We start from the raw sequence: 12,802 nt of genomic DNA on the forward strand, positions 1-12,802 counted from the left end.
ATAATACTTATTTTAGAGACTATGTCAAAAATATTGAAACATACAGAAAATGTACCATTATAAAAAGTAATTACGAGGATTTCAGTATTCCTGATCATATGGGATTTATGACTGTCCTGTTCTCCTTATGTAGATTGTAAGACATTATTGGGACTTAGAAGCGTATGAAATGTGTTAGCATAAATTTATACTGTTGGCATAAAGGCAGTGCAGGCATCTACAAGTGCAGTTCTCTTTGCCTGTTGTAGCCTGCTTCTTGTTTACGTACAATTGGGGAATTCATGTGGCTTTATTTTTTCTGAATCTTTCTCTTCTTCTCTGTACAAGTTTTGATCTCATTTATTCTGTAGATGTTTGGAAGTGGACACACTAGATTCTCTATCTTAATACAAATGGAATGATAATTTTTAAATTTATGTGGCTAATATTACCAGTTTGTTTAAATCAGCCAAATTCATGTGGGTGTTCTTTATTTTAATGTTCAAGTAGCTAGAATTATAATAACATTGGATTTAGTAGTTTGGGTTACGTTTGTACAGTTTCTCATATGTTGAGTTGTTCTTTTATCAGGATGATAACATAGAATTATTTACTTTGTCAAACCTGTTTCTTTAATACTTTAACATTGCTTGTCGACCAAAATGATAATTATGTCCATATTCCATGATAAGAGTTAATTATAACGTTACTTTTTTTTTTTAATCTGAAGAGATGACCTTGGTTTCAGACTCATCTCAGAGCAGGTCAGCCATCATCCACCCATTAGTGCATTTCATGCTGAAGGATTAAACAATGATTTCATCTTTCATGGTTCAATCTACCCCAAACTGAAGTTCTGGGGAAAGAGTGTAGAAGCAGAACCCAAAGGAACCATCACCTTGGAGCTCCTTGAGTAAGTTGAAATCAAGCCATTAAACTCTTTTCACGTATGCCTACTCATAAGTATACGCCTTCACACAGACCTGACCTTGTTGTTAAAAGCTGGAGAAAAAGAAGCAGCTTTTATAAAGCGTAAATTATCTACCTCCATATAAAAGACTTTGAGAAACGTGACAATCACCATTGTTAATCAATCTGGGTATGTGTAAAAAGTTTAATGATGTTTGACTATGGTATTTGGCTCTATTTTAAGATAGAATGGAGTTAATCACTCCATGACAGTTCTTATGAAACAGGCTTTCTGTATATCATGGTGCTAATATTTTGTTAATCTTTCAAAATGAATCACTTTGAGAAATATTGAAATGACAATTGTGTGGCACATCTTAGACCTTAGGTAAATTAGAAGTTCTCTTCTTGAGCAATAGGAAAAAGATTAGTTTTACATTCAAAGGCAGTTCCAGTTCCAGTTAAGATAGAGTAAGCACACCCTAGCCTATCTTTTCCAGTGATTTCAACTAAAAACCCTGGACAGAAGACGTAAAGCAACAATCTCAGGAATTTGAAAAGTAAATGATCTCAGGCAGACTGGGGAGAGAAATTAAAATCTGAAGACCAATATGGCAGTGAGTTTCCTGGTGTTATCCCCCCATGTTTCCTGGGTTAGAGTCAGAGCAGCCCAAATCCCGGAACTGGGCGGTGGAGGCAGACAGAAAAAGTTCCAAGAGAAACCCTGTCTTTCTGGTTAGAGGACCTAGAAAGATACCCCTGCAGGATGTAGGAAGTGGGGGAAGTTCCATTTATTTTTCTCTCTTAACCTTGTCCCAGAGCGAGCTCTAGGACCCACAACTACATACCTGTAGTGGTGGTGGCAGCAGCAGCCACACCAGTACCTGAAACTCAGAAAATGTCTTTCTCTCAACAGAGGAACTTGATAAAGAGGTCCCTGTGGTCCAAATAGTGTGAGGAGAATCCCTGTTACTTTTTTCCTCTTTCTTTTCTCTCACCTCTCTGCCCCCGAGGAAGACTCAGTTGTGGGAAGTGCAAGGCAGAGCAGAGGCTAAAACCTCCCCTTGCTAGCTAGAAGGCCAGAGGAAAGACCCCCTCTGGTACCTGAGAGTGTGGGGAAAACCACAGACAGTAGGGAGCTCAAGAAAGGGATCCCATAAAGCTGTGTATGAAAGTCTAAGCTCATCCTTTTATGCTCCTACATTGAAATGACCTGAATGGTTTTTCCTTTGATGAGCTGGAGGGTACTTTGTCTGAAAAGTGCTAAATAGAACTTCATTTTTATTTTCTACCTCTAATTTATTTTATTTTTGTATGTTTTCACCTAACTTTTGAATGCTTCAGATGATTATATACATAGTTTATTTGGAGTTTGGTGGAAGTAGAGAGTTCTTTTCTTAAGCTTTTGCATCCTTTTAAGAAACAATAAGAGTAGTCAGGTTACACTGGTTTTACTGAGTTACACCAATTAGAGCTTAGTTATCTCCAGCAGTGTGATCTGTTTGTTGAGTATGGCATTTGAGACAAGTGCACTTTTTAAACAAAATAACGCTTCTCACCTTTTTTTCTGGGTTTTGGTTTTAATTTTTGTTTTTTAGACACAATGAAGCATACACATGGACAAATCCTACCTGCTGTGTACATAATATCATTGTGGGAAAACTTTGGATTGAGCAGTACGGCAATGTGGAAATCATAAACCACAAGTAAGACACTTTAGGGTACTTATCTATCCCTTCAATTGTCATTGAACAGTTCTAATGGACTTCATTTTTTAAAAAGCTCTAGTGGGGCCTGATGATCATTTAAGAACCAGTCAGTATAACTCTTGAGTAAGTAGCAGCCCATCCCTTTAATGAATGGAGTTCATTAAAGTTTCTGACTGGGAAAGACTGGGTGAACTCTGAGCTTCTGCAGCCTCTGTGAATCTTAATTCCAACCTCAGCTCATTTTGTTTATATTGTTTCATTGGCATTCTTCACACAGTGGGGTGGGATGGGGCGAGAGGAACATAAAAGCTAAAAAGAGTTCGATTCAAATCCTGCTTTGTGATGTTAGGCAAGGGTCTTAGTCATCTTGGGCTGCTGTAACAGAATCCCATAAACTGGGTGGTTTAAACAGCAGAAATTCATTTCTCATGGTTCTGGAGGCTGGGAAGTGCAAGATCAGGGTGCTGGCACATTTGATGTCTGGTAAAGGCCCTCTTCCTGGTTTGCAGAAGGCCCCTTTTTCATACCCTCACGTGTCAGAGATTCTCTTTCTTGTGTTTCTTCTTATAAAGGCACTAATCCCATTCATGAGAGCTTCACCCTCATGACCATATTCCCTCCATATGCCATCATATTAGGGATTAGGGCTTCAACATGTGAATTTGGGGGGACATAAACATTCATTGCATAGCAGCAAGTCACTTATTCTTTATGAACCTTGCTTACCTTTTCTTTATGGTGGGTCCAGTACACATTAAGGATGAATTATGATAACTTCTGTAGGGAGCCTGGCATGTGTTAGAAAATTAGTAAACAGCAGCTGCTGCTAAAAAGGTTATCATAGTCATTATTGTCTACCGCTTCTTCTGTATTGGATGGTAATCTGACCCTAATGTTTCCTTCCTAGGACTGGAGACAAATGTGTGTTGAATTTTAAGCCATGCGGCCTTTTTGGTAAGGAGTTACACAAAGTTGAAGGCTACATTCAAGATAAAAGGTAAAGTTTCCATTTTAAATGTTGAATGGCATAGATGTTGTTCACGAAATGAAATGTCACTGTTAAAATCTGCTGCCAGAACCTAGGAAACAAGCATTCTAATAAATTGAAAAAGTCTTTCTTCTACAAGGAAATATGTATTTCTTTAAAGAATCTCATTTTTAAGGATCTTTATAATAATATTTGATTGCAGCAAAACACTGGTTTAATTGTTGGCTAAACATCGGTTTCTCTTGACAGCAAAAAGAAGCTCTGTGCCCTCTATGGGAAGTGGACTGAGTGTTTGTATAGTGTTGATCCCGCCACTTTTGATGCTTACAAAAAAAATGATAAGAAAAATACTGAAGAGAAGAAGAACAGCAAACAGGTGAACATCCTGTAAGGTGGTATCTAAGGACTCATTGGACTCTTCAATTTCTACCAGTCATTTTGGAGGTGGCCTGTTATTGGCTCACAGTTTGACCTTTTTTTCCTGTGTCTAATGCATGTGATTTTTCCCCTTGAAGTTTGTTAATGAACAGATAATCTGCCTTTGTAGCTAACGTTTGACATAATCTTATATAGAATATGGGTGTGTGGCACTTTTGTAACGTGTGCAGTTACAGATGGGACTCTGAATTCACATAGCTTTGGAAAGATGGAGGTCATCTTAGACAAATTTTTTTTTCCTCTTTTCTGTTTACTGCATTAGAAGTTGAGATCATTTGAGTATTTAAAATTTCATCCAAAATTGTCACCTGCATTTTCATGCTCATTAGCAGTTTTCTTGTCCTCTTCCTTACCCCTAAATCACTGAAGTTAAGACCGCCACAGCTAAAGGAGTCATTACTGGACTGCGGTCCTTCTCTTACTGACCTTTTGCTTTGTGGGACAGCTAGTGTGCTGATGGAATTTCCCACATGTGAGGTACATGCTTCCTGCTGCACGGGCGCCCGGAGGCTCTCATGTTCAGCAGACTCCTAGCCCTTTCCTCCAGGCAGAAGAGCTGAGAGCTAAAGAAAGACTGCACCTGTTTGGACAGGAAATATTTGAGGACTGATTACTTTCCGGTAGCTGGCGGCACAAACTGGGTTAGAATCCCATCGCCACCGTTTATGAGTGGTACCGTCTTAGGCAGATTGCGCACCTTCTCTCTGTCCCAGTCCCTTCGTTTCTAAAATGGGGTTAATAATAGTGGCTACTTGAAAAATGAGTTAGCAGATGCATTGGGCTCAGAATAGCGTCTGCTCATAGTAAAGACTGATTCAGTCCTTTCTGCTCAAAGCACATCCAAGAGCTGGTGACCTGAGCATCATCTGAGAGCTTGCAGGCTCCCAGCTTCACCTCAGACCTACTGAGTCACAGTCTCTAGGGCTTTTCGGGCAATTCATACACATTCAAAAGTTTAAGAAGCCCTAATCTTCCTCAGAAACAGAAGGTGTATTTATGAGCGACTTTCTTTGTAAATTGAGTTACCCATGGTCCTCAGATGAAAGGTGTTTTATTAAATGACCAGAGCTAACTGCTTTCCTGTGGCTTTGGCTCTTTTCTTTCTATTTCCCTTCATCTCGCTGTGCAATTCTGTGAAGAACACATGCCATGTTTCCCACCTGCTTTTCGTTCATTCTGGGGGGTGCACTGGCAGTTCACTGCAGCTGTTACGAGACTGATGGGGCTGGAGAAGGAAATGTTCCAGGATCCTGGGAGCCCTGCCACAAACTCTTTGGCAGCACCTCCAGCTAATAGTAGGCAATTTGGCAAAGACAGCCTCACCAACACATGCATTGTCCACCCTCCTTTTATGGGGGATAGGAGGAAGCAAAGAAATCCCAGAAAATATCCCTCCTATCCCATAAATCTCCAGTCGATCTTTGTAGAAAAGTGGCTTTACTCCTTGGAGAGAGAAATTATTTGCACACATTCACTGCTTGTCTCATCTCTCTCCTTCTGGTATGCATCTAGCTACCATAGATTTCTGGTGTTCCCTGAGCATACTCAGATGCTGTAGGAAATTTGTCATCATCAATTTTGTCACCTCCTTGCTGCTGTTTTTTAAACTATCTTCATTCAAAGTGTCTCACCCAGCAGTTCTAGATTTGGTAACTGTGTGACATTGGGAATAGCACTTAACCTTCCAAAGGCTTAAATTCTTTATATATAAAACTGTAATAATATAGTCTCATAGGTTTATTATGTAAGGACTAAATGCATGGAGAGCTCCTAGCATAGCTCTTCCTATGGGGGCTAGCCAAAGGAAATGTTAGGGTTTTTTTTAACCTAACACCTTTTTAAATTCCATTTTTATTGAATTCTTTCAGGATCCCTACTGGTTTTGTGTCATTGATTAATTTAGTTGACTGGCCCAAGGATTTAACCTTTGCTTGTTCTCATAATATTCTAGGAAATACTCAAATGAGTTATTTTGTCTTTAAAAAAAGAGCTTTAAAAACATTAAAGCACTGTGTCAAAAAGTATGGATATAGGAAGGAAAATGTCATGGTGCCCCAGCCCTCATGCAGTTTACATTCTGGTGTGCAATAAATGGTGGTTATTTTGTGATTTGTAAGTATATTCTTTTTGAATGTTTTAATTTGGTTCATCTGTTGGTTCTTCTAGATGAGCACTTCTGAGGAGTCGGATGAAATGCCAATGCCAGATTCTGAAAGTGTATTTGTTATCCCTGGAAGTGTTCTCCTATGGCGAATAGCCCCACGGCCTCCAAATTCTGCCCAGGTGGGACTGCGCTGGCGGAATGTGGCCTCACTGTTCATATTCAGCTCTAATGGTGCTCTTTCCCCGGCACATGCAGCGCAGAACAGAGAGGAGGGCAAGTTGTCATCAAAATGCTCCTCAGTTATCCCTCTGCTGGCTACTCACCCTGAGACCCAGTTCATTCATTTTGTCCATCCCTTCTGGTGTCTGGCTGGAGAAGATGCGTTGGGATGGGACTTTTCGGGCCTTCTTTAATAAGTACTTAGGGATAAAACTGGCTCTCGTTAAATACATGATGATGCAACCTATTCAGTGTAAGCTCCTCAGATCCAGCAAGTAATGATTTTAATATGGAAAAGAGAAAGAATATTGATTTTCCTTATAGTGCTACTTAAAGCTGACAATGATAGAGGATATTTATTAAGAGCCCTGCTTTGAGATACCCACAGGTGGTGCGGACTTCAGTGAAAACATTTAGATACGTGGTCTGAGAAAGGTTGATCATCCTTACCACAGAAAAGAGGAGGGGGCTCATTGTCAAATCACACCTCTTCTACCTTCAGGGCTTTCATTTTGCGTTAGGCCATGGTATATATTAATTTGAATGTTTTGCTTTTTTTTAGATGTATAATTTTACTACCTTTGCAATGGTTTTGAATGAAGTAGACAAGGAAATGGAGAGTGTGATTCCTAAGACAGACTGCAGGTTACGGCCTGACATCAGAGCCATGGAAAATGGAGAAATAGGTAACTAGCATCTGACGGTGCTACTGGTGAAGATTAATGTCTTTGGGGATGATGGTTTGTTTTATTCCTGGTGATTGTTAGCGTAGTGTCTCTGAGAGATTTTTTAATTAAAATTCAATTTAAATTCAGTAACTTTTGTTTTAAATTTGGAAATCTGAGGTAGACTTTTTTAGCTCATATTCATCGTTTTCAGTGATACTCCCTGATAATCTCACACATCGCTTCAGGACAGGGATATATTCTGCAAAGTGAATCATTAGACGGTTTCATCGTTGTGTGAACATCATACAGTGCACTTACACAACTCGATGGTCTAGCCTACTACACACCCAGGCTTTCTGGTACTAATCTTCTGGGACCACCATCATGTATGCAGTCCATTGTTGATTAAAATGTTATGTGGCGCATGACTGTGTACTACATATGACCAGAGGCATGTCTTAAATGTCAGAGAGGAATGTGAGAAAATACTAGCATCTTTATCGTCTTTAAACTATATTCTGCCTAATTATTTCACTACGTATTTCAGGATCTGTGTATCACCTTGTGAGCCTCAAAGAAGAGCTTGGCATCCCCTTGGTTAATTGTAACATTTGTATCTGGTGGTATTAAATTTCTTCTAATTCAGTGGTTCCCCAAAGGGGGGCAGTTTTTTACTCCAGGGGACATGTGGCCATGTCTGGAGACTTTGTCTGTCACATTTGGGGAACTGCTACTGGCATCTAGTGGGTAGAGGCCTGGGATATGGCTAAATGTCCTACAATGTATAGGACGTCCCCCTACAAGAATCATTGGGTCCTATACATCAGTAGTCCAAGGTTGAGAAACACTGTTCTAGCCACATTCTCTCATGCTCTCTTTGAATTATCAGTGAGACAAGGCAACAAGTATTTTGGAAAATTGTTTGAATTTTTTATGAATGAAATCTGAAGGAACTCTGTGAGGTCTCACTAAGAATTTAGAAAAATTTCACACTTATTTTTTCCATTTCACATCAGTTTTTCCACTCAAGTTTTCACTGAAGCATTTTAGCATAATATTTTTGGCGTTAAGAGCAAGCAGGTTCCAAGGCCTGCCCAGTGGTGCAGTGGTTAAGCTCGCACGTTCTGCTTTGGTGGCCCGGGGTTCGCCAGTTCCGATCCCGGGTGCAGACATGGCACTGCTTGGCAAGCCATGCTGTGGCAGGCGTCCCACATATAAAGTAGAGGAAGATGGGCACGGATGTTAGCTCAGGGCCAGTCTTCCTCAGCAAAAAGAGAGGATTGGCAGCAGATGTTAGCTCAGGGCTAATCTTCCTCAAAAAAAAAAAGAATAAGCAGGTTCCTGGGCTGGCCCTGTGGCCCAGTGGTTAAGTTCGCGTGCTCTGCTTCGGTGGCCCAGGGTTCCACTGGTTCACATCCTGAGCACAGACATGGCAATGCTCATCAGGCCATGTTGAGGAGGCGTCCCACATGCCACAACTAGAAGGACCCACAACTAAAATATACAACTATGTACTGGGGGGATTTGGAGAGAAAAAGCAATACAAAGGAAAAAAAAGAAGATTGGCAACAATTGTTAGCTCAGGTGCCAATCTTTAAGGAAAAAAAATAAGCAGGTTCCTTTTGGTAAATGCAGAGGTTGTTAAGGGCATAGGCTGTAGAAACAGACAACTGAGTTTCGAATGCCAGCTCTGTCTCTTACTAGCTTGGGTATGTGTTAAAATGTTAATGTGGTGTTTGACTCTGGAGTCTGTGTTCTAATAAAATGAAGACCCCGGTAATGCATATGGATGGTGCTTCTCTATAAAGTTATTGTGTTTCGTACTGTGCTGGGCATTCTCTACTTTTAGAGTAACTTTTTTATTGATGTTCTTATTTCAGATCAAGCTAGTGAAGAAAAAAAACGACTTGAGGAAAAACAGAGAGCAGCCCGCAAAAACAGGTCCAAGTCGGAAGAGGACTGGAAGACGAGGTGGGTGGCTTTTCATGCCTCATGGCTGAGCCCTTAGGCAGGCTGCTGTGTGTGGGCAAGGCAGGGCTATCACCTACGGGGAACTGCAGAGTAGTGCCTAACAGAAACCCTGCAGAGTTGTCCCTAGGCCTGAGAGAAAAGTTATTTCCATTTACTAAGTATTCTGAAAGAATTGCATGCGTGACAGAGAAAGGACTATTTGGAAATTAAGATTAAAATATTCCCACACAGGTAAGTGTCCATTAAGCAGACCTTCCTTATCTGGCCAAACCCTGCCCTTTCCATATGTGAGAGGGGAGGTGAAATCCAGAATTACAGATTTTTGGCATGAAAATAAGTTGAGAGCCATTGCTTCCACTTGTATCATGTATTAAGGATATTTGAACAATGCCTTTACTCTTCCAAACACAGGAGATTTGACATGTAATGGAAATATGATTTATATAAGGTAACATCTTGGGTTCCATTCAGAAATAGAAAGCGGGCAATAAAACTTCTGAGTTTTGAAGGTTTTTTGTGTTTTTTTTTAAGAATCAGGAGTTACTTAGTTGTCACTTTATTGAGTAATAGAATCACTTATAAATGGGAATAGAATAAAACTTCTTCTACATTTAGTATCACATAACAGAAAACATTGTCCCATAATTGAAAGTTATTAAATAAACTTTAGAGCCAGTATGGGCATAATTTTGCATATTTGGTAGTCCTTTTGCATCTTAGATAATTATTAGAACTAGAAATAACCTTAGATATCATCTGGTCCTGTGGTTTGGGGACTTTTTCTGTTAGCAAAATCTTTTTTGCCAATAAACACATAAAGAATCTGCAAATATAGAGCGCAGGGGAACAGAGCTGCTCTGGTTGGATGAGGACTGAGGGGCGTGGCCTTGGCACTCCTCACCCTCCCACCCTGCACGCACCCTAGTTCCTAGAACTCTGTGGAATGCAATTTGAAAACCACTCGTCTGGAAATCCCTTCGTTGCACCAGAGGAAACCAAACACTGGTGTGTTTCACTGAGGGGACTTGTCAAGGGCGCACAACTAGTAAGCTGCAGGCTGTGATCAGACCCTCCACCTTCATTAATCCTTCAGACAAAGCCATGGTGCTTTACTGTGTGTGATCCCTTTTGAAGATTTGATACATTTTATCATTATTTCTAGTCTCTTTTGCAGAAAACCCCAGTTGTACTATATTTCTAATTATTAACTCCTTTAATTTTCTGGTCACATTTTCAGGTATACAATGTGAGCAGAAAGTCCACTAAGAATTTTTACTGTCAGATAAAGTCTGCGTTTAGAAAGCAAAGAGCTTCTAGACAGCTCTGTAATAGACTGAAAATAAAAACTGGAAGCTACGTTTGGGAACTACAGTTTGGGGCCTTACACATGCTTTCTTCCACAGCTCTCTCTCAGCATCAGTAGTTCTTATATGAATATACCTATCTTAAAAGTATCCTGCCGACCCGTTGTCAAAAGAATGTATGCTTTGAGCTCTTCTCCAGTAGTGATGAGATTACACCCTCGCTGGTTTGGTTCTTCTCCAGACTGCGAATAGACTTTTGAGTAGCTTGTTCCAGTCTGAGTGCGGGGGATGGGGCAGTTTGTGAAGGAACACTTTTCTGCTGGATTGAGCTAACCAACCCTCATAGAAATCAAACCCAGAAACTTATTATGATCTGTCCCAAGTTCCTCCACACTAAAAGCTGGCATTCCTGCTAATACTGGTTTCACTCAGTTCATTTTCTAAATTATTTTTTATTACCTTGATTTTGATTTGCCTGCTTTTCTAAGTGCTTGACTTTGCTAAGCATGACTATAAAAGTGCTTTTACTGCTTGGACTTTTGAGAAAGGAGTATAACTATATGCTTCATAGGAGACAAAAATTCTGCGACTTTGATCAAATAATGGTTCCTTAATATATTTCTAGTTTGGTTACTAAAGTCTAAATAGACATATATCTTGATCATTTGAAGCAGACTTTTAAATTTTCTAATTAGGGAAAAGTCCCAAAAGCTAACTAAAGAATTTATATAATAATATTCAAGAGAATTTGGTCTAATGAGCATTTACTGTATAATCCTTCAAGGAATTAGCTCAATCTGAAATGTTTTTTCTTTTAGGGTTTTTATTGCTGCTTTAGTGATAATAGGAATATTTGGGACTTATCAAAGAAAACTAACCTCACTCTAATTGTTAAATATTTTCAGAAGCAATTTATTTGGACAGAATGGCAAAGAGATATGAAGCTATTTTCCTCAATGTTACTCTGAAACAATCATTCAAAAAAGTTACACAAATTTGATAGTGAACCTTTTGAGCAAGTAATTTTGCATTTCCATTACTTATAGAAAGCTGGGCCTGTGGGAAATGGGGATAGGATTAGGGCAGCCCTTTCTAGGATTAGAAAGACAGGTTAGGATGTTAAAAACTTGATGCAACCTAAGATCCTTATTAGCATGGAGAAAACTGAGACCCAGGAAGATCCGGACCGGACTAATTTCATGTGTAGCAAGTATATTTGAAAAATCACGGTCTTTAAAATCAAACTCAAGTTTGGTATCAGTTACCAGCTTGGGCAAGTTATTTAACTTCTCTGACACTCAGCTCCTCATTTACAAAACAGAGCATTAAGAGTTTGAGGAACATTTACTCTGAATCAGGCACTTTACATATTACTGTAGATACGTTTTTTTTTTAAAGATTTTTTATTTTTTTCCTTTTGCTCCCCAAAGCCCCCCGGTACATAGTTGTATATTCTTTGTTGTGGGTCCTTCTAGTTGAGGCATGTGGGACGCTGCCTCAGTGTGGTTTGATGAGCAGTGCCAAGTCCGCGCCCAGGATTTGAACCAACGAAACACTGGGCCGCCTGCAGCGGAGCGTGTGAACTTAACCACTCGGCCACGGGACCAGCCCCTGTAGATATGTTGTAAAATTTCCTTATCCTAATTCCTCATTCCTAATTGCTCAAAAGAGTACCTTCTAGTGGAAGATAAGGAATGGGGCTAGAGAATGAACAATTAGACAAATATATTGGTTCTCAGAACCCTTCTAGACAGAAGATACCACTTTGTTAAGTACTCTTGCTAAATGCTTTGGAAGATCCATAAACTTTCTGCATGGTATCATTACACCTGTTGGAATATTATTCTGCATACCTGCTCTCTAAAAAAACTACCACTTCTTCAAAGTCTCTTTGGAAATCCTAACTCACAGAATGAATTGCTGCACTAGGGAACCACTACAAGCTAATGATGCAGCAGGAACCCTGTGATCAGTTTCCCCTGTAAATCTTGTCCTTTCTCTTTAAACAGGTGGTTCCATCAAGGTCCTAATCCCTACAACGGAGCGCAGGACTGGCTTTACTCTGGCAGCTACTGGGACAGAAACTACTTCAATTTGCCTGACATTTATTAAAATGCAGACAAGTCAGGGTGTTTGGCTAATCTACAAATAAGTCTTAAACCTATGTTTTTTAATTTTTTCCCTTGGTTTCTACTCATCTTTAAAAAAAAGAAAAAACCCACTCATGAGAGAACTTGCATTTTACTCAACAAAAGTAGGGCATAAGGTGATACTGGTGATGAAAGTCTCAGAAAAAAATGGGTAATTTTGCTATCCAAACATACTTATTTGGAATACTATTTTATATAGAGGTAAGAGAAATTGCTGAATATGCTTTTTATGGTTGCTGTTGCCATATTTACTGAAGGTTTATACCTAAATGTAACTTTAGCTTTATGGAATTATAAAGTAATCCCAAATGAAGTTATTTTGAATATTTTTATGCTGTATGCCTCTATGTTTTAGATGTAACT

General features: G+C 39.5%; 1 protein-coding gene across 1 annotated transcript in view; it reads left to right on the forward strand.

The window, feature by feature from the left end:
- The window catches only part of OSBPL1A (oxysterol binding protein like 1A), a 142,367-nt gene extending 129,697 nt beyond the window's left edge, over positions 1 to 12,670 (forward strand). The window contains 8 exon segments of the mRNA XM_046671172.1: positions 710 to 892; positions 2,487 to 2,594; positions 3,505 to 3,594; positions 3,835 to 3,961; positions 6,190 to 6,306; positions 6,909 to 7,032; positions 8,895 to 8,985; positions 12,299 to 12,670. Of these exon segments, the coding sequence (XP_046527128.1) occupies positions 710 to 892; positions 2,487 to 2,594; positions 3,505 to 3,594; positions 3,835 to 3,961; positions 6,190 to 6,306; positions 6,909 to 7,032; positions 8,895 to 8,985; positions 12,299 to 12,401 (943 nt within the window). The 3' untranslated portion in view covers positions 12,402 to 12,670.
- The last annotated feature ends 132 nt before the right edge of the window (positions 12,671 to 12,802 follow it).

This window comes from Equus quagga, chromosome 9 (genome assembly GCF_021613505.1).
Source record: "Equus quagga isolate Etosha38 chromosome 9, UCLA_HA_Equagga_1.0, whole genome shotgun sequence".
NCBI classification, from domain to species: Eukaryota; Metazoa; Chordata; class Mammalia; order Perissodactyla; family Equidae; genus Equus; species Equus quagga.